General features: G+C 34.6%; 4 protein-coding genes across 8 annotated transcripts; 2 read left to right on the forward strand and 2 right to left on the reverse strand.

Annotated features, from left to right (window-relative positions):
• Positions 1-10: 10 nt before the first annotated feature.
• Positions 11-5,142, reverse strand: LOC114530049. Its single transcript, XM_028551628.1, has 9 exons — positions 3,806-5,142; positions 3,235-3,409; positions 2,940-3,097; positions 2,695-2,868; positions 2,019-2,388; positions 1,447-1,708; positions 711-907; positions 545-623; positions 11-347 (listed from the first exon to the last, which is right to left on the reverse strand). The coding sequence occupies exons 1-9, from the start codon at positions 3,986-3,988 to the stop codon at positions 11-13; spliced, it is 1,935 nt and encodes a 644-aa protein (XP_028407429.1). The 5' UTR covers positions 3,989-5,142.
• Positions 4,972-9,355, forward strand: LOC114530050. Its single transcript, XM_028551630.1, has 10 exons — positions 4,972-5,065; positions 5,601-5,719; positions 6,222-6,290; positions 6,695-6,757; positions 6,876-6,932; positions 7,170-7,241; positions 7,733-7,927; positions 8,547-8,609; positions 8,822-9,124; positions 9,257-9,355. The coding sequence occupies exons 1-10, from the start codon at positions 4,972-4,974 to the stop codon at positions 9,353-9,355; spliced, it is 1,134 nt and encodes a 377-aa protein (XP_028407431.1).
• On the forward strand, positions 9,345-10,500 carry LOC114530084. The gene is made up of 3 exons (XM_028551671.1): positions 9,345-9,427; positions 9,848-9,948; positions 10,118-10,500. Exons 1-3 carry the CDS (start codon positions 9,376-9,378, stop codon positions 10,433-10,435), a joined length of 471 nt encoding a protein of 156 aa, XP_028407472.1. The 5' UTR covers positions 9,345-9,375; the 3' UTR covers positions 10,436-10,500.
• A 5,159-nt stretch (positions 10,501-15,659) lies between these two features.
• Positions 15,660-22,009, reverse strand: LOC114530087 (TNF receptor-associated factor 2-like). 5 transcript variants are annotated; one of them, XM_028551677.1, is made up of 10 exons: positions 21,658-22,009; positions 21,188-21,448; positions 20,963-21,116; positions 20,572-20,620; positions 20,300-20,398; positions 19,709-19,876; positions 18,892-19,041; positions 18,075-18,495; positions 17,674-17,862; positions 15,660-17,074 (listed from the first exon to the last, which is right to left on the reverse strand). In XM_028551677.1, the coding sequence occupies exons 3-10, from the start codon at positions 21,106-21,108 to the stop codon at positions 17,052-17,054; spliced, it is 1,245 nt and encodes a 414-aa protein (XP_028407478.1). In that variant the 5' UTR covers positions 21,109-21,116; positions 21,188-21,448; positions 21,658-22,009; the 3' UTR covers positions 15,660-17,051. The 5 variants fall into 5 exon arrangements, with proteins under 5 accessions (XP_028407478.1, XP_028407479.1, XP_028407476.1 ...); XM_028551678.1 differs by having other exon boundaries at positions 17,797-17,862; positions 21,658-22,008; XM_028551675.1 differs by having other exon boundaries at positions 15,660-17,862; positions 21,188-21,292; positions 21,658-22,008.
• Positions 22,010-22,789: the final 780 nt, after the last annotated feature.

Genomic DNA, 22,789 nt, shown 5'->3' on the forward strand with positions numbered 1-22,789 from the left:
TATGTATCAGTTATGTGTGAATGGTCATGCTGTAAGGTACAACATAAAAAGCAGCATTTCTTCCCTCTGCACTGATAGGATGAACTAGATGCATTGGGGTGTGAATAAAAAGATCTTCACTGGTGACTAAGGTTGGAGGCTCCTCACCAGCAATTACTTCAAAGGCATGGAAATGATAACTGAACTGTACAGCAACATACTTCTTCAACTGAAAATAGGATTTGTTTGGCAGAGATATAATCTTGGTAATAAGACCAAATTCTGGTGCCTCCTGCTCATGTAAGTAACCAGTGACTACAATTGCTCCAACCATGTAATCACTACCATTGATAGTAACTTTTTGAGACCTATAAAACATGTGGTAAATGATTATTCAATCATTATCGCGGTATTGTATGTATATAAAAGCTGGGTGTTAAAAAGTAATATTCATTATGTATTTTTCTCCCAGTACTGTGAAAAAATTAATACTATGTATGTGTGCAAAATATTATGCCAAGGGTTAGATCTTTCATTATTTAGTATAATAATACAGTTTACTTACTCATAAAAAGTATCAACAGTCAATATGTTTCCCTCTTTAGCTTGCAAATCAGCATAGTAATCAGTTCTCTGAGCTACAACTGTTTGTCCACTTCCTATAAAAGTGCAAAAATGTAAGTGAATTAACCATTTTCTATACACCTATATGAATTGGATTGTATAATTACCTATTGAAGTTGGTCGCTGGAGGAATGATGAACTTCCTTCTTTATTAACATTTGAATAGTAGCACTGCTGCCCTTGATGACGGGTTGCCATTGTGTACGCCACATTCTTATAATTTCCAATAAAGGAAGCCAACCGTTTAAAATACCGATGTTTAGCTTCGAATCGCATGCACCATGTTCTTTTCATTGGTCCAAATCTACAGCAATGTGACATGTATTTTGATGATGTATTTTTGAATATATATACATATATATATATATATATATATATATATAATATATATATATATATATATATTATTTTTTTTTATTTTTTTTTGAATTTATTAGTTACAGTGTATAGAAGTGCTGAATTATATAATTAGAATTTTTGTAATAAAGGCCAATTTCATTTTCTAACATGTGAAAGATAACAGATTATATAAATTGTTAGTATTACAACTATAAACTTATGTGTAAATTTGCTGGACTTGATTATTAAATTCCTATCGAAGGTGGCAGAAGAGCATAATTGATTGGGGATGATTATAATGCTAAATCCATTTTCTGTCTTTTTAATTGCCTTAGAAATAGATTGTTTTTACACTCCTGCCTATCATTGAATGTATGAATATGAGACCCTCCCTCTAGTTTGTGTCTTCTGCTGCCATGTGTAGTTTGATTGAGTATTCATGAAATTAATTATTAATCTTTGTTTTCAGGTTTAAACTGCAGCATATAACAAAAGTACATATACCTCATCATATGGGATGGATAGTGAACCATGTAGTGCATCTTAGGGATGATTGATCTTCCTGGATAAATTCGAAGAAATGTAGAATGATGCTCTTCAATTAGCCCCTCCAATACACCAATGGCGTTCACAGAAGTGATATTTGCAAAAACAATATCAACGATATCTAGGAGCAGGCAGAAAAGCTTCCAGTGCTCATTATCATCAGGGACAAGTGCACCAACCATCAATGGTAAGAATTTGGACAAGCAATACATTTGGCTCGCTAAACATAAATATGGACAAAAATTAGCACTCAAATTAAATCTCGATCAAAGCAATCAGAAAATTAATAGGCAAATTATTTGGTTTAATCAATACAAACTTAGCAGAAATAACAGTTCTCTGCACTCATTTATTAATTATTTCAAGTAGTTAAAAGTTACAGTAGATGTCTGCCTCAATCAATTACTGTACACATTAATCAATCTTTTTATTGATTGGCAATGTTTTGCCTTAAGCACTTAATACTATTGATATCATTTATTTTGTCATGTTGTATAGAATGTAAACTGTTTTTAAAGATTGAGCAATACCTTTTTGTTTGAGGCTATTGTTGTCACTGGCAAGGGTGCGTGGCTGTATCGGTGAGGGCTTGTCACGGTCATACATGTAACCATAGTCGAACAGCTGTATTCGACTATTCAACTGCTCTAATGTGAAACATTTTTCACCATTTATCAGGTGCTTTAACATCTCCTTGCACTCATACTGCAATACCCCTTCCAATATGTCGTGCATAGCATCACCAGGCAGGCCACAAATGACATGGTAGTATTTCGAGTCACACAACTTGGACTTTCGCTTGACGCCATATGTGACAGAGAGGTCGGGATTAAGCTCTATTTGATCGCACTGATGGTTGTGACCTTCCTTAGAACGTAACTCAAAGTACTTCTCTAGGAACTGAATAATCAGAAAATATTAACCCTAAGACGTTATTACAAACAGAACCATGGCGTACAATTGGTATACAGCGAGTAATTTTTTAGGATGATCCAGATGGCATAGACACTTTTTAGTTAATTTTACAAGTACAAGCATCCAAAATTAATGTAATGAAATAATTCTTATTATAAATATAAGAGCCAAACATATAACATTGATAATTTGGCATTCACCATCGGGCTCTCATATTTATAATAAGAATTCGTTTTCCGCGTGGCTAATCTCTGGCTACAGTAATTAAAGAAATGGTTTGTTTTTTCGTACCTGTGAAGTTATTAACTCGAGGGTTCCCATGCACTCTCTGCACTTTCGATATGAGCCAGGCCCTTCTTTAAACCCACCTAGAAGTTGTGAGCCAAGATTATCGCCACAGCAGTAAACGATTGTCCCTTGTAGTCGTTGTATTCTGCCATCAATTTTAAATCCATGCCCCTCATCCTACGGGAGATTTTTCAGCTTGAGGTCTAATTGTATTTTGTATTCAATTTATCTGCTGGAACGCATGTTACCTTCTCAAGTTCCTTCAGATCATTCATAAACGGCTCCAATATGGCATCTATTCCATACTTTTTAACAAGGGGCACAGTAACAAGTGCAACCAGTTGGATTGCCTGAAGCTGGGACCTGTGTTCAGGGTGTATGTTGGCCAATGTGTAGTAGAAAGCACCTACAAGTAACGCAAATTGAGCAGTCGGCACTAAGTGCGGGGAAAGATACAGCTAATGCTCGCAAAATATTCTTATACAGTATGCTAATGTGTAGAATGTTTACTGGAAATTGAAAATATTGTATGAGTGTAATTACCAAGTTTGTGCTTTCCAGTCTTACTTCCGAGTGGATTAACAATTTCTAATTCATCATAATATAAAATTATTTGAATTGCTTGTGGATTTCTTAATAGTAAGGGGTGGCATCTATATAACTGGCCATCGCAGAAATCTCTCATGTAGCCATCGGTGCTTGCATGTCCGTTTAAAACCTAGTAGTGAAAATTCATGGAAAAATAGATTATTTAATTAGTATTAGGAACAGAGGCTCCTGAAGCAGTTTAGGGCGGCGGGGGCGGAGTTTTAGAAAAGGGCACATTCATGTCACTATAGCAACCGCACGAAGATAACTTAAATTTACAAGCATGCGAATACATTTTCAATAATATCATCGGTTAGTTTCAATGCGAAAGTAGGCATCATGATTAAATGGTGATTAAGCAAAAGGCTCAAGGCTTGCCCCTCTCTCCCTGGTAGGCAAATTGAAGGGCAGTGGGGGTGACTGCCCCCGTTGTTCCGGCGCCCCGGATTAGGGGTAATTTTTATGAACTATAGACTATGAAAATATAGTATTACATATACAGTATGGACTGTGGTTAAGGACTTACCTGTATAAGAACAGATGGTTGGTTTAGCAACTGTTCTAAAGATTCCAATAAGGGGACATAAGCAAATTCCTCATTAGCCAAAACTTCATTGTACCCCGTTCCAACTCTCCTTCTCTTTGAAACATGACCAAGTAATATTCGAGTTGGTTCCTTAGGTGAGAAAATGAATACGTACAAAAGCATGTTTTATCTACTTTGCCTCTGGGGCCGACACTCAGGGGAGGACAGCTCCGTTTTTCTATCAAAGGGAGGGAATGCACCCGCCTTTCCCACAAAACCTTTCACTCACCACCAATGAAAAATTAGTTTTGTGAAATGCTGTTTGCTGATGTTTCGTTTCGACGTGGGCCATAGGGTTCGAAAAAGGATGATCTTCGTCAAATAGGTCACTTAATCCTTCGATTTCAGCAACATCTACTCCGCCTGCTTCAAGTTTCTTTTCCACTTCCTTTTTTAACATTTGGACTGTCCTTTTTACGATCCCAGTTGTTCCTTGCACAACGGTATCTAGCGATGTTTGTGTGAGAAAGTTGGTTTCCTTGAGTTTTAATAGGTAGAGGGCGTTAATACGTTTCGTTTCCGCTGATTCATCTGCAACTCCATTTTGAGGGTTTACCCCAACATTTCCCTCAAAATTGTCAAATCCTTCTGCATCGTCATGAGCATCTACCAGTTGTGTTATCGGCTTCTTGAGATCAATGGTGTTATGACTACGACGAAGATGACTTTTATAGGAAAAAACACGGCCAAATGTAGATTGACATCCAGGTACTTCACAGGTAATGTGAATACCAGGGTCATTCTGGTGGACCAAAACTAAATGACTAACCATATCAGATATAGCTGCAGTGAAAAAATCTCCACACACTTGGCATTGAATACGATTCATTGCTTTCCCGAATATTCTGTTTGATAAAACTATGCGGTTATTAGTGATTTTTCCGCTACATTTTTTTCGAAAAATATTCAAAAAAACTATAACTTGCTTCTCTTTCAAATTGTCCAGCCAATACTCCTTGTAAAATTGCGCGGACTCCTTATATGGTTTTACGCGGGTCATCATGGGATATTCGCGCTAAAAGTGAAGTCTTGCTTTCTCTGTTTCTCGGCGCTTCGCGACAGCTGTTTCATGCTTGATTCTTCGTAGCTTTTTACTTGAAAAAAACATGTCTTTGTCGTTAGAAAAGACTTCTAGTGCGGAAGACGTTGTTTTGTTTTTAGAACGGAATGGTTTTTCAGATTTGGTGGACGAATTTGTTGGTAAATATATTGCATTTTGCATTTTTTTGAATTGAATTTTGTTTGCTGTTTTACAATTTATATACTCGTCTCCACTGAGAGTTGCAGTGTCTACTGCCTATGGTTTGCTACAGGCATTATAATACGCGTGTTTTTGACACACTTTGTGTCCTTGTAAAAGGCGAATGTGTCCTTGTAAATGAAAAAGTGTGTAGTTAAAAATCATGCCTCATGGACAAAAATGTCTAATATAATTTTAATTTGACTATTTAAAATAATTATTGTTTTTATTATAAATTTGACATTATTGAATATATTATATATTAAAAAAGGCTAGAGACTGACGGACCGTGCTTTGCATGGCTATGCTCTTTTTTATATGCTTGCGTTGTAATTTCACGTTGTAATTTCTAAGACTGAGTGATTATTGAACCTAAAGACAATGTGTGTCCTTGTAAAAATTCCGTATTATAATGCCTGGTTTGCTATGCGCCGTTGCAAATTGATGTATATGTACAGTATATACGTCTTTCACTAATTTTATCATTTTATTCAGATAACAAAATTGACGGCGAAGACTTTTTTGCTTTCGAACTGAGAGACATAAAACAGTTCATTCCAACTTTTAAAACGCGAAAAAAGTTCATAGCCTTGTGGACGTCGATTACCGGCATGGTAAGTGAGACTGATTATAAAAAACCTAAAAACATTTTTAACCTAAAAACAATTTTTATATTCTTGCTCGATCGGGTCTGTTTGAATGGCTTGAAATGAGATGAATTATTTTTTACATTGTGATTGACAGTTGTCACATGACCACCCCAAGCTCGTCTGTTTTTAAAAATGTATTTGTTGTTGTACATATACATATAATATTTAATTTTTTGTGCAACTGATATTACAAGAGTAAAGACTAGTACAAACTGGGAGCTGGACCTCAATGATGCTGGAATATTTCTATATTATTTTTTTACTATATATCTGTCTTTAATACTATCTATAATATTATGTTTATTATTATGTTTGCTATATAGTAAATAATTACTGAAAGAGGTTGAGCGTGATATTGAGAATTATTATGGCGTTATCTCCCGAAGCCGTATGCAGTGAATGATAATATATATTATGTACAACACACACATGTCTCTTTTAACAAAGAATTCTTTTTTAATTCTAGGAATTTGACTCCAATGGTGCAAAAGTTGATAGGAGCACAGCTTTTCCAGGGTATTCCAGTGAGTCTAATGTACGTACGCTATAGATACATTCTTTTAATGTCGTATTATTTTATTTGTGTTAAAATGAACATGAATCGGGCAAAACAACAACATCACCTAGCTAAGACGATAAATTGCCACAACATCACCTAAAACGCTAAATTCTAAAACCTAGTGAGTAGTGAGGACTATACTTTTATATATGTTTATTTCTGGAGCTAAGGTTGCTGAGCAACAAGTGTGGTACCTTTTTACCACAATGGTATGAGTTGGTTTTAACATTTAAAATTATAGAAATCTATGTGATTCTGGGTGGTATTTTTGTGCCTGCTTTTTAACTGAGACTCTGACTCATTTTGTAACTAATGATCAGTGATATGCTGCATGATTTTATTGCCATAACTGCATAAATTTTGAACATTTACATTATAAGGCTACACCTGAGAAAGAAACTGGGTCTATCTTCGACTCAGTTCATTGTGACCAGCCAGTTGAGGTTAGTAATTTGATAAACTTATAAAGTATAATTAATATACATGCACCACCATCACAGAAACTATGGGTCTATTGCTGGGGACCTGATAATGTTTCTGAAGTATTATGATGTTTTCCAGCCTGCAACGCTAATACAAGCGAGTAAAGAGGTCACTGAAACCAGTCCATGCAATAAGGTGATTCCCCAATGTGTGTTTCTAATATACAATTAAGAGATAATCTGTGTTAATAAATGCTTTTGAATGCACCTTCAGTGCATTTTACAGATCAATGATCATCAATTAATTCAGTGGCTGCATTGAAATTTGTGTAAATGCTTAATTGTAATTAATAGGTTATTTGTGTTTTATTTTTGACTGCATGCATGATGCAATACTGATAACTGATAAGCATTAATTCAACTCTGATTGTAGACCACTTCAAATTCCTCAAAAAGTTTGCTTTCCCCTCATTCATGGATCAAGAATTTCAAAATTCCTTCCAGGGTAATTGTGCATGTGGCTAAATTATATGTTTTTAATATGACATCAGGATAATATTTTTTTCCATATAAAGCACACTAAAATGTTGATCAGTCAGTTAGATTAATTGTGAGCACTAAAATTTGTTATTAGCTAGGCCAATTAATTATTGATCATTTAGTGACTGATCATATTTTGCATGTATATTTGCTCAAAATATGTTGTAGTAAACTTGAAATGTGTGCATGGCATGAAATATGTTATCATATAATTAGTTTTTTCAAGGCCTATAATAGTTAAACCTGCTAATTAATGCAATCAAGGCCTATAATAGTTATACCTGCTAATTAATGCAATCATTGTATGCAGTATTGTATGTGTACACACGGGTCTTATATGGATGAGGTGCATGTATATTGTATATAGACAGATGAGCCATATTTTAAATTAGTTATTAGGCTAATCATCCAACTAAATTGTAGGCTAATGAAATGAATTTTTTTGAAATACTGCAGTGGGAACCAAATGTGGAAAATGCACTGAAAGCTGGCCAGCTTACACCTGAACAGAAAAGTGCACTGAATCGACAATTGTGTATGTCTATTATGGCACAGCATTCAGGTCAATTAACTGCAGCTGAGAGGAACCAAGTTGCTATAATGCTTATTCAAAAATACCCTTGTTTGAGTGGATCCTTTGGAACTGGTCATGTAAGTATAACATAATACATGGTTTTGATAATATGAATATGGATGAATTTTGCCCGGGCAATATGACTGGTATATCAATTTGTGGAAAATGTGCAATGATGGTAAACAACCTTGCTTTTTGATTCTATGTTATTGCCATGAATTGCTATATTTTGCTAGGTATAGTTGGTTCACATTATAGCCCCATCTGTTAATATGTACTGCACATATCTAGATAAACCTGAACAAATGCAATGTGGTTTAGAAATGTTCTTGCATGCATTCAAAGTGCAGTCAGTTGAATGTTTATAGTTTGCAGGCTTGGTAGCATATTAATTAGAACCATACCATCCATAATAACTCATTATTGAAAAAGTGGAGTTTATTATGTTGCACTTGCTTTTTAAAAAAATGAATTATGGGACTTGTGCAATTAATATCTATATTATACAAATCTAGAATACTATAATTCAAAAATGCATGCAATGAATCCTAGATTCCATACATACTAAGGTTGGATACAGACAAAAAAGTTCAATTTTGAACCCTTTCAGGCATAAATTTATTATTAAGTGTCATATCTATATATATATAGTGCTACAATACTTGTTCTATTACTGTGTCTAATTTATGTTTGTAGCAATTCTGGGCAAAGAAAATAAGGGATAGACTTTTAAATGTGGGGCGAAGGGATGCTCGAGAGGTAAAAAACTACTGTATAAGGTCTGATAATTTCCCATGGTTCCATTTCTCTACTCCTGCTATAATACTGGACATATAAAAATAATCTGCATGCAAAGAAATACAAGTATATTCATAGAACGGAAGAACATGCCCACTAACTCCATCAAAGGAAATCCCTTGCACGATCCTTCTGGTCACCAGATAATGTACACGTATTAACTTTTGGTACAGCATAAAAGAAACGTTGAAGCTTCTGGAAAAGTTTATGAGAAGAGAAAGCCAGGTCGAAAACGAAAGCTTTTGGAATCGTCCGAGATTCCACTGATCCCAGCAGGTGAAACAGAGGAAACTGTCAATGAGCAGCATTCGCAGCTCAAAGCCTTTTGCAAGACTAACAAACAGGATGTGATGCTTGTTCGACAACTGATGGATGGCACGTTTCCTAAAAGGAGAAAAACTATTCTGGAGGACAACGAGAGGGTATGGAAAACTCTGAAGAATTATCCACCCTTGACCAGGGGAAATGGCAGTGAGGTAGGAAAACAGCAATATAACAACAAATCACGTACGCATAGGTATACTCGAAATATAAGTGGCAAAATGACAGGAAGTGTAGTGTCGTAGTTGCTTTAATTGTTATTAGCTATATTTTTTTTCTTTCTTTAGATAAAAGCAGAATTGGGAAGAATTTTAAAGCGTGAACGCGTGGCCCAGGAAATGAAGGAGGCTTTTTCAATGATTCGCCTCGGTTGTTGGCTGCTTTAAAGCATAATAAGAAGAAAGACATGCAGTCTCTTTTCATGGAATTAGACGAATGTGATTCAACTAACGTAGAAGGTACATATAAAATAATTAACAATTATTTTTCGTTGTACTTCTTGTTGTAGGAACACTTGCTCCGACCGTAATCGCCTGAGCCTGTACAATCATTGCAGCGGACATAAAATGAGTGAATAATTTCATAGCGACACTTTTAAACAATAATTATAATCACCTTCTCGGCAACATTCGACGTCAAACTTGTGACTACAAAGTCACACTTTGCGGTCGTTTTATAATCATGCAGGTGTATAATTTCAGACCATTTAGCGATTCTCACGATGACGAATATCCGCCATTTTTGGGGAAATTTCAATTTTCAGCATATTCGTAATCATGAGGAAGGCTAATTTACCATCCCCTTGGTCAGTTCAATCACAAAATTGGAAAGAGGTTTTCAGTCGCATTCATATTAACAGTTCCTAAATCATATTTTAGAGATGGAAAACCGTTGTATATTCGCGTCCCTACCGCATGTATTGGGCGAGAAAAAGTCGAAGTCCATAGCTATAGGTGAATTGTTTTGGAAAATTGTTGACGTAAGTTTGTGTCTTATTTGGTTGTTTAACAACACACCCCAGTAACATGTAAAGGAATTCATTAAAGACTGAGGCATACTCTCTAGGCAAGGTTTTGCTTTCAAGTAATTATATTATTCAATACACTCTTTATACATATATGACATTTATTATTAAATACATTTTATAGATAACAGAAGGCGCAACAAATATTACGAAAGTTATCGAGCAAAGCTCTACACCCAGGTTGGTGTCCGCTGGAACAGTTTTAAATGTGGAGTCGCTGTGTTTAGCTGCTGAAGGCATGGTCGTGTGCAAATTTGGTCCGGTGAATGCAATTCTGAACGCGGTTGTTACGTTACTTGCAAGTTTCTATGTTTTTAATGCCAGCTATCCAGGTGGATTACCCAAGAATATTTTCACATTCCTGGAGCATGTGCTAGAACTAAATACAACACATAGCTCATTGCCCATTGCGGTTGACAATTTTATGTCAGAAATTAATTAAGACATTTTGTGACATTTGTTATGGCCTACTGCTGCATGTGTTTAAAATTCTTTTTAAAAGTCTGTTTTGCGTTTAAAATTCTTTTTAAAAGTCTGTTTTGAGAATAAAGTTGATGCGAATTAAATAAATATTGCATATATCTTATAGGAATCTTTCCCTGATTCCTTCGCTTCCCTGATATCCTCCGGGGTCTGTCTTGGAAAAAACAATGTCCAATCCTGGAATGCGCTTTCTACAAATGCAAAGCCATCAGCTACTCTAAGTTCTTTTAAAGGGCATCTTGAATGCCTTTTATTCAAAGTAAATATCGCTTTGCCCAAATTCTGGGCAAAAAATCGCTATCCGTATATATTGGTCATTTTGACCAATACGTTATTTTAAACAATTTAGAAAAGGTTAAAATTGGCCATTTTAACAAAAAGAAATACGTTACCTCAGATCCATCCAAGGTACAATTTATAATTGGTTGAATTAGCATTGTAATTTATTGGTAGAAACAACCAATTAACACATAAACTATTTTCATTTGGTTAAAATGACATATTAAATTCGTTAAAATAACGTATTATTAATAGGTGAAAATTGCAATATATTATTGGTTGGAATGAACATTTGCAAAATTGGTAGTTTCTACCAATAAATTTTAACCAAATACAATTGGTACTCTTAACCAAAAAAAAATTATTTACCTCAGATCCACTTTTAACCAATTTTTTTTTGTTACTTTAACAACAAATTTTTAACAGTGCAGGCATTATATTACTCATCCAGCCCGATGGGTAATATAATCCAGGCAACATTGTGGGTAAGAATTACGCTAAAGTAAAGAGTAAAGACCGTAACAGACCGGAATACTACCAAACGACAGCCTTCAAAACGTCATATATATATATATATATATATATATATATATATATATATATATATACATATATAAATATATATATATATATATAATTATATATATATATATATATATATATATATATATATGAATATAAATAGAAGAGTTCTATTAGCGTATCCAGAGTGCCCAATACCGCTACTGTATATATATATATATATATATATATATATATATATATATGTATATATGTATATATATATATATATGTATATATATATCGCTTTTTCATCATTCTGAAATACTTGCTGCCAGTGATGCAATAATACATCATTATGTGTGCATGTTAAGAATGTTTACGTAGAAAATCGGCAAAAACGTTTTGAAATCAAATGCTCGACCTTCGTGATTGAATCTTCCGTGTTTAGATGGCCCGATCCAAACACTTGGAAGTGTTGCTTGAGTTAAAAAAAGCTCGCGACATCAATCGCCTTCCCTTCGCATTTCGCGAGCTTTTCTCAGTTCGAAATATTCCTGCGTGTTTAAATCAGCCAATTCAAGGACAGAAACCAATTGTTTTTTGAATAAGTGAATCGCGACAATTTTCTCTTCAATATGGTGCAATCTTAATTAAAATCGGCCAAGTATTCGCACAGGCAATTCAAGCGTGTCAAATAACACATATATGTAGTTTATGCTTCGCCATAACTGACGTCACAGTCGTCACTGTCACTGAACTCACAGCGCAACTGCACTAAATTTTATTATTTCGAATAGTATTTATCTATTTGGACTTTTTTATTACCAATCTTCAGTGTTTTAACCTAGAAGTTATTAAGTAATAGGAGCTATATTTTTTCACATAAAAGCCATAGCAATGCCTTAGTTTTTCTAGCATTTCTTCCGTAATTGCTGGATTAACAATCCCGCCAGAATATCATGCTTTATCATAAATTGTTCCCTATCTAAGTAATTTAACTGTGTTGTAACCTACCTAACTTCAACTCCTATGCCCCGATATCTATTCGTACTTTACAGTAAACGCGCTGCACTTCGTCAACGTAAGTCAAAACTGAAGAAAGCTTATTAAATAATAATAATAAACATCGTACAATTTTCTGTAAACGTGTGAAAACCCATGGAAGTTCTATATGCAGTTGTTGCCATTTAAGGTAATATGAAAAGTAGAGATGATGACAAGCAGAACTCAGTTGTTGCCATATAAGGATATATGGAAAACAGAGGTCAATTACAGCAGTTTGCTGTTGCGAAATAAGAAGAAAGGTAAAGATATAAATTAAATTAATTGAAAAAAACAATTTAAATTTGTTTAACTTTGCCATCAATCGGGCAAGTTGGATTTCGATCACCAATTTTCATTTAAAAAATCCCCGATTATTGCTGTTATGAACTGATAAATGTTGTTATTGGGAAGCTAAATATCTGCTCTTTTACACTGAAGAGGGATAGCAATAGACATAATTCGTCATGTTTGGTCCTAATTCACTTGTCACAACGCGTTTTAATTCGTTGTTATGCGAATTGCGAAACCCGGCATATGAAACCCGAATTACAGCACGTCATGTGAATTACGATGTATAAAACCAGAGAGGGGGGATTCCCCTAGCTTATACTGCTTGAGTACTCTTTCAATTAAAGTACATGGGTATATGAGTGGGCTAATATCGCACACGAGTCACCGGACTATATACTCTATATACTAGAAATACATGCATGCAAAATCCCCTCGCCTGAAGTAATAAGCCTATAATTCCATTAGTGAAATTTACTAGAAATACATGCATGCAGCAACCCCTCGCTATTTCAAATCAAGTACACAATTTCCTGAGTTAACCTGACCTAAACTTATATTATGAAATGACACAAAACTCAAATCAGTCTTAAAGTTTCCATCATTCAATACAAAAATAATCACAAAGCTAGTGTTAACATTGCCCGTTCAATTTTGCTGCATTATACCATGCCAGCAATTAAGTAACGGTTTAAAATCGAAGTTTCAAACGATTAAAACAGTACAAAATCTTCACAGACAAAGAAAAAACTTCAAATGTTATTTTATTCTGTAATTGCAGTCAACGCCGGCGGCTAAAAGTTTCAGTATACTTTATAAATATAGTGTGTATTTTTGATACCAAAATTCAAATTACACTTTCAAAAACACTTTTTGAAGTTAAAGCAAAGGTGTAATAGCCCTTCACAGGTTTATGCGTTTGCAGAAAAAGCTGAAAATTTAACAAATGAACGGCATACAAAGCTGAAAAGTATACAAATACGGCTCATTCTTACCGCGAAACAAGTACGAGATAAACAAAGTAAACACGTACCCTTTGTCTTTGAAAACATTTATAAGCTTGCAGATTATGAATTATTCCTCTTACACGGCTTTGTTTTGACTGTATCCACGTTCATCTTTGCTATCTGTCATTCTTCATATATCTTGTTTCTTCTCGTTTTACTTTCTTTGCACAAAGTTTATGAAACGCTTTTACAAAAATGTTTACGAAATGACAGTTAAATTGCTGACGTTCTCATTGAATTACAAACTTTCTGTCTTAGCCAATCAGAACGTTCGTTGATTACCAGTCTACACTCGTTCGCATTTCACGCATGCGCACAAGCACCATGACCATTGAACGTCCACGGTCCCATAGAGATTATAAATAAAACTAGAGGAGTCATCGAGGAGAAATTGGGGAGCGCGTTAATGGGGGGCAAATCCAAGTCCCGGATGTTCACTCATTCATGATGTCCGAGGCCAAAATATGTCGTTTTTAACGAGTTTTTTATTTCTAAATGGTTTTTTCTCTAAAATATCATCTCGGGATATCTAAGGTAGTAAAACCAGTTCCAAAAAGCACTGTTTTTCCTTAAAGAACCGGCAAAGCGACCTGAAAAACGAATATAATTTTTTTAATACCAACTTTAGTTGTTGCTAACGTGGTTGCTAAGGAGGCATTGATCTAGCCAATCAGCGCTTGGCTTAGCATCCGGGACTTGAATTTGCCCCCCATTATCGCGCTCCCTTTTTCGACTGATGTTTCCGATACCAATGCCTCCTCTAGTGTTATTTATAATCTCTATGCACGGTCCACGGTCCACGACATAGAATTTGAGCAACTTTGGATTCCGCTATGTTCTGTCACAATACCCGGGTGTAATAAATCTCCCAGCGGAATTAGTACCCTCGCACGGCGCTTCGCGCCGGCTCGGGGATAATACTCGTTTCTGCTGAATGATCGAAGTCGTATAATCTACAAGTTAAACTTACGAAATACTTGCATGCTTTAAAATACAAGATCTACCTATTTACCTGTTCAAAAACACTCCAAGAATGCTTTAAAATCGTAGATTTTTCACCAACTATATTTGAATCAAAGTTTTTCTATCGGAAAGCATAATTTACTTTACATTTTAATCAATTTTACAAGTGAATTTTTCCGTATATTTTCAAAACCATCCAAATGAAAAATATTTTTAAACTAATAAAAGTTTTATAATTCAAAATATCAGTTGTGCTGACGCGAACCAAAATTTTAATTTAGCCAATCGCACGCTTGCAAACGTTTGTTAGTTACCAGTTTTAACTCGTCTTAAACTCACGCACGCGCATAACTTACAAAAACGCCCAACGTCCATGACATAATGGCGGACAACTTTCATTTCGCATTTGCATTCCTGGACGTAATTAAAATCTCCGGGCGGAATTAGTACCCTCGCCCGGTGCTTCGCACCGGCTCGGGGATAATACCAGAACATGATAAATTATGAATAAAGACTAACACTTTTTCCTTGGCATCTTTATTACACATAGCTTCGTACCACTGATGTGGCATTCATCAAATAAATCAGCCAACTACAGAAAAATGTTGATGATACTTATGTACCGGGGCCGGTTGTATAGAGCCGTAAAACTTTTAGTTAACTTTAATCACGTTGTTAAGCCGGCTGCCGGTTGTATAATAACGTAGTTAGCCGTTAACTGTACAGGGTGTCTAAAAAAAAAACGCAACCACTTAATATTCTAAAATTAATATTGTTCATAAGCTCAATAGATTTTATGCCCCTGGGATTTTAAAATGGCTTCTAATCGTACAGTTCAACTGCTAATAGTCAAATCAGCTAAACTATAATAATGGTACAGCTAACAACCGAACGAGTTTTTATTGTCGTGCATGATAACTTGAATGCTAACTGTCGACCTTAAAATAAATTTTAAATAAAATTTTACTCGTTAAATACTTTCAATTCAGCTCGTTGGTTTACGCACCCGACTTTGTTTACCGACGATTGTGCCGCTAGAATATGATTACAAGCTTTCTCGCATTCCAGGGGCCAAACGTCTTTTGTGTTGTAGAACAAAGAGGATATTCATGAATATCAAGTGTTGCGTTTTTTTTTATACACCCTGTAGTTAAAGTCTAGTTAAAGTTAACTATCCTTAAGGGCATCGAAAACATAGTTAAAAATGGCGTGTTGAACTTTTCAGGAGTGTGAAAAGATTAAAATCAACACATAACAAGGTTTTCAACCGTTATCCACTCAGAAAGACCCCTTCGAAGCTTGTAAACTTTCAACATACTTTAATTTTCGTAATTTAGGCAGCAACAGACCGCATTTTTGCTTCGAAAGACGCCGGTTGACAGCAAAGACTCCATTTTCATCTGCAACCTGTTGTTTGACTCAAAAGGACCTTTTTATATATCATAGCGCCTTTTCCTTGAATTATTTTCGCGTTTTTTTAAACTTTTTCCTGGTTTTATTGCATTTTTTAATAATATTTTCGATCGAAATACAGTCAATTTTTGTAGTCTTGTTCAAAATCTATAGCAGCAGTCAATATTATAAGGAAACTTCATGTTATTGTTCTGTTTAACACTCCCATGCACGCAAGCTCCACACAAGTTAACCACGCGATTAGTTTTTCATCCGACAAACTACGTTTTGTGCAACGCAGTTAAATCGTGTAGTTAACTAATCATAGTTAAGGATTTAACTACAGTGATCAGCGATTAGCTAAAGATAATATCATAGTTAAAGATAACGACCTTTTGATACAACCGGCCCGGGACTTTAAGTTTCATACTATCAATTGTATAGATCACGAGATTATATTAGAGCTGCAGAGAGCTGCACTAGTTTATCGCTTCATCCAGTGGAAGCGGCATTCGCGTCAATCGAACGTTAATTGAGGGGGACCATATTCATATATTCTGCTCGTCTAATTTCTCTCGAACAAAATTTAACTTTCTATAGGAATCAGCCAAGGGTTTCCATTTCTAAAGAAATTTCCTTAGAAAAGTGTTTCGCTATGGGGTCGAGTTCATTATTAATTGTACATTCTTTTTAAAAGTTCCTTGTTTCGCTCTGCTCGCCAATCCCATCCCTGTGCGAGGAAAGCTATATGCAAATAAATTATGGAATAAGAGTCCCCCTAAACGTTCGATCGACGCCCATGGGAGGCGGAACAAAGTAAATGGTGGAGGCAAAGCAGAGGGGAGAATGTAAAAAAACATGTAACAATTTTGAATTTTATACGGACAAATGGCACAAACAAGTGTATATGCCCCTATAGATTGTGCTTGGAAACTTTTGAAAATATTATTTGACCGACTGTTGTGGTTTCGAGCAACCTGGAGTTACTTTTTGCTTTTTTGAGCAACAGGAAGGAACTTTCAGGATTTTACATGTCTCATACTGCTAATTCCTCACAAATTATTAAATAAAACCTTAACCATAAAAATATTCATTAATTTACCAGCGCAATCTTTGGAGGCCTAAACAAGTGAAAAATTTATAATAGAACATGTTTAACCTGGAGTAAAGACAACATTCATATTTCTGTTTTTTAACCATGCTATGGCGGGTCAGACAAAGCCAGTAGCGTAACCAGCCTGACAATTTAAGGCGATGTTACAAGTCATGAAACATTCCTTGCAACTTGAATGCAATTCTACTCGTGAGGTATCTAAAGTTGTCAAATACGAACATTTCTTACGATTCGTTTCGATACATTTCGAACACAATTTACAAAATTACATCCCTCAAAAATTATAATTGCATTTCAAGTTGCAAGGAGAATTGCATAATGAAACAGCGCCTTTAGTCCAGCTTGATGCAAATTCTATAGGCCATTATAATGATTTATTTCGGTTTTGAAGTCTATGCACACCAAATAGTCTTTCAAAGTCAATGAACACCAAATTATTACAGCATAGGGTGTCTACATCGTCAGACTGGCTATATGACTGGACAAAATGATATTTTTAAAATTTAGCCCCACCTAAAACAAAATATGTTCTGCCACCCCTGGTCTTACCCTAGTCCACAATAATCTTAATGAACATGACATCGTCTTTGATATACTCACGATTACCTAAATCCTCAATTGGCATGAAAAGCGGTGAACCTGATGGAATATTCATGTTAGATCGGGGGCGTAGGAAAGACGAACTTTGAGGATCAGAGTGAAACGCCTCGACCATGTGGTCACCGTTACCTTGATCCATGAGCATCATCGTAATCTTCTTCTGAAATGGCCAGGTTTGAAGGGAGTCATATTCACCTTGAATGGCACCGATAGTAAGAATTAAACACAAAGTTAACAATCTCTCTGTGGCCAAAAAGTGGAGTACCCGAAGAAAACCAACAACGACCTCTGAGCAAGAATGATATTCAATATTACATAGTCACTAGATCCAGTATTTCTCACCTATGAAAACTGAAATATCCTGCTGTATTCCATACTTTTACAACAAAGTCCTAATTTTCACTTACCTTTCATCACGATAAAGTACAAGGATAAATGCGTCCCTTTTCCAAATCCATCTCCGTTCATGTACAGCTTTGCACACATCTTATACCCGTCCTGAGCACTGTAGAAATGTTGACTATACAAGGCTGGCATCAATCCTCTGACAGCAGCCTGACGCTTCTTCTCATAACCTTCAATCCTCCATATCAAGGTTCCATTGTAGCTGATGATAGGCTGCTCGCCAGTGATGTTCCATCTTGCAAATAAACCTGAGCGAACGTCGGCCATTTCGTCACGGAGAATTTGTATTGTTTGTGTAAATTCTAGTCGGGGGACGTAGGTCGCCAGTTTTGAAACCAAATCACAAACAAACAGGAACAAAAGATGGAGGTGGCCCAGAAAGCCATCATTCGAATGCTGGCCTAGTTCTCTTCGTTTTAAAGTCTAGAAATTATAGAAAAAAAATATTTGATAACTGTTTAAACTTTTTTAGGTTCATTGTTGGTCATAGTAATTGGTAATTAAATTACTAGCCAGTTATAAACACGGAAAAATAAGTCACATTTATTAATCACGTGGCCGGTCCACTTTTAGTACAGTATTTGCTGGTCATTTATTTGCAAATCATTAGAAAGTTTATAAAGTTTATAAAAGGATTTATTTATTTATATATAAAAGAATACATATTTTAATATTTGCTATTGACAACCTTTTTGAGGACTGTCACTTGGCCAAATTTTAGCCTAAAATAGCTAATAAATAACAATAATGTTGCTATACACTACTGTAACCAAATACAGTAACCATTGGACAGTGAATGTCCCTACAACAAATTCTTACCCTTTCATTACAACCCACGGCCTGGTATTCACATTCGACTATGACATCCCCACATGATTCTTTGTGCCTTTCAATGTCCTTTCTTACAAATTTCTGTCTGCAGAACTCACAAGTGATAGGTGCTTTGGCACAGTCTTTACTAACATGATCCTAAAGGTGGGATAAAAATACATAATTTAAGAAATAAGGTTAATTAGCAAGACTAGATCATCAAGTTATTAATTACAGGTTAAATAAATATTATTTTCAATGACACTTTAGCATAAAACTGTTTTTCACACCATCTAAGAATTCATCTAAGCTAAAACCTATCTAATATATAACAAAGACCATGATTAATAAAAAATATCATCATTATATTATAAATTTTAATACGAAAAATTTTCAAAAGGTTGAAAGTCTCTCTACACGGCCAAAAATTGATCAGGTTGTCGCATCAGGATGCAAAAATTGAGCAGTTATCGCAATATTGTGCTGCACACTGGGAACAGTACAACAATGTTGTTAAAGCTTGTGGAATCATCAATGTTGATGCAATGTTGTTGTAACAAGTTGCAACAACGTTGATGATTCAATAAGCTTCAACAACAACATTGTTAACAATACTGTTCACAGGGTGCAGCACAACATTGTTCACTCCTGTTTTTAACAACTTGCATCAACATGATGATTTTTACATGTTTACAAAGATTGCACCAATTGCAACCCTATATATACTTAATAAAAGTACTTGATGTTAGTACCCAACTTATTAAAAAATTGGATAGTATAACACAATTTCATGCAAGTTACGGTATTCAAATATTCTCAAAATTACCCTAATAGAAGCAAATGTACCATCTTTCTGGCAGTAATTACACTTCACTTTCCGATATTCACATTCGCTTGTCAAATGGTCATTCAACTGAGGGAATCTCACTTCCATCTTGCATTTTGAATTAACACAGTTTCTCATCAGAGCATGTTCACACTCTTCAGAATGCAGCTACATCAAAATTTGATGAAATGACATCAAAAAATTTTATCATAACTTATCAAATATAAGGACTTGCAAAGTCTGTTGTCATCACTTAAAAAACAATATTTCTGAAATTATTGACATTTCTCTGTCAATTAGTGTATTTATTTCCATTAAAGTAGTGATATTCCATTAAAGTAGGTTGACTGATCTTATAAATAAAAAACCTTGCAATTAAATTTAGGAGGACATAATTTTCAAAGCAAAAACCTAAGGAAGATCCTGAACTTAATAGTTTTCAAGCACAATTAAGGTCTACTTAACAGTGTGAAATAAAGAGATCTTTTGCTCCACGCAATTAATACCAGAACTACATGGAGTGTGAGTGAATTTTTTGTTTCCACCAATTTATTTTTAACTGCAAGCTCATGTCTTAAGCTCAATTAGTACCTTCAGTTCAGCATACGTGCCATGCCAAACACAGCCTTCATTGGGACAATGTAAGGACAATGCTTGTATTTCACGTTCAGTGTATGTATCGGGAAATATCTGAAAGAAATTATAGCCCAACCTTTAAAACAAGATAACCAAATTCTTATTTTAGTATTTTGTCATGAAAATGTATATTCTATATAGGAGAGATATGGTATTTTTGAAATATATAATAGCAAATTGCTTGGTAATTGGTAAGACACATACAAAAGTGGGCTTAATGAACTTACATTTACATTCAATTCTGTGCCATCAACAGGGCATCTTGCGTCTGAGCTCCTAGGAAACATAAGGATATATCCAAAATATAGGAATTAGGTGAGAAAACTGTTTGTATATATGTTGGGTGTTGTGGGTTGTGAATCATAAGTACACACAATGGAAAGATGACCATTTTGACAGTATCCGCAATTACCAATTCTCACCATCAACGTACACCTAGAACACTAAACATTAGAGAGGTCCTGACCCATTGCTATGTCTGAATTAAAACAGGGATACATTTGCAATGAAAGCATGCTGATTGCCTGGCAAGACAGCTAGAGAGGTAGCAGGTACACAGGGTGTGTAGAAAAATGATATCCTACAGTAAAGCCTTAGGAATAAAAGAATATAACATACACTAGAATAGTGTCAACACATGAGGAACACATGAAATGACCACAGGCACTCTGCATTGGAGTTGACAATAGCAAATTGCAATAGGAGCAAATCAATTTTTGATTGATTGTCTGTCGATCTTCATTTGCAATCTTTGTTCCAGGCATTATTTCAACTAGTAAGAAGAGTATGAAACTGAAACTACACAACAAGTAAATATGAAAAGTTCATAAATTGCTGCCATACCTGTTTATGTAAACTGTGAATCAGATTGCAGAAATGTTGAAATTTTTAAGCACTAAAATGCTCTTTTTATCACATTGCCTTCACCAGGCTCAGCTATTTGGTCTCCTATAAGTTGTATCTCTTTTTGTTACAATTTATTTTGAAGAGCAAGTAGCTTGAACCACTTAAGTTGACCAGGTAAACTGTTATACCATTGTATATACTATGATATAGCTACACATTCCTTACGACTACACCAAGAGGCAACAACAAATATACTGTCTGAAAATAAATGAAAAAGTCTGAAAATTGAAAAATAGCATTCTTGTCATATTAATATACTTTCTCAAATTTTTGGCTAATGTTGGTTTTCTATACTACCTGAAGTTAGGGTGCATACTACAGTAATTGTACAGCATCACACCAAAATTTACTAAATGTTGTAACTCGTACGAATGTTCAATAATTTTAACCACCTAACAGGGTCTCACCTTTATATATTTCCAACACTGCGATTGCAGTCTGTAAAATTTGCAGTTTATACTGAAGAACATCAGGGTATTGATAACCAAAGTTACAAAACACCACACCAATCCATAGGCAGCCCAATGGCGAATGGTTTTACTTGAAATAAAAGTTCACTAAAACATTGTAAATTAGAACAAAGCTATCCGTATTTTGATTAAATTGAACAGGTATCATTTAGTATTCATGCTAACTAAAATCCTGTGTATTACGCAACGGGCGGTAATAATTCCATGTTCAGTATACACCAATATACATACAACACCCTTTTTTTAAACATCTATTGTATCATATCATATCATTAAGCATCATACTATATCACACCGTATCATATTGCATCATATAGTATCGTACTATATCATACCGTATCATACCGTGTCACACTGTATCATATTGCATCATACTATATCATACTGTATCATATTGTATCATAGTGCATCATATTATGTCATATCGTATACTATAGCATCATATTGTATCATACAATATCATACCGTATCATACAATATCATACAGTATCACACCGTATCATATTGCATCATATAGTATCGTACTATATCAATATCATACTGTGTCATATCGTATCATATAGCATAATATTATATCATATCATATAATATAGCATCAGACTATATCATACTGTTTCATATCGTATCATATAACATAATATATATCATATCATATAATATAGCATCATATAGTATCATACAATATTTACCGTATCATACTGTATCATATAGCATCATACTATATCATACTGTATCATATCGTATCATATAACATCATATTATATCATATCGTATAATATAGCATCATATAGTATCATACAATATCATACCGTATCATACTATATCATACAGTATCACACCGTATCATATTTATTATTATTATTATTATTATTAAAAAATACACATACAGTAGCTTAGACAGCTAAATTACAATGTGATTTACAGGTTCATAAAAATAATTTAAGAAATATTACATTTTAGAATTACAATAATTCATACTCTAATCTATATTACAAAGCTAGAAGTAAATTACAAAAGCTATATTTTAAATATTAAGAAACTAATAAAATAGTTAAGAATCATCAATTTT

The sequence above is a fragment of the Dendronephthya gigantea genome, unplaced genomic scaffold, assembly GCF_004324835.1.
Source record: "Dendronephthya gigantea isolate DGI-Jeju-01 unplaced genomic scaffold, DenGig_1.0 000059F, whole genome shotgun sequence".
NCBI lineage: Eukaryota > Metazoa > Cnidaria > Anthozoa > Malacalcyonacea > Nephtheidae > Dendronephthya > Dendronephthya gigantea.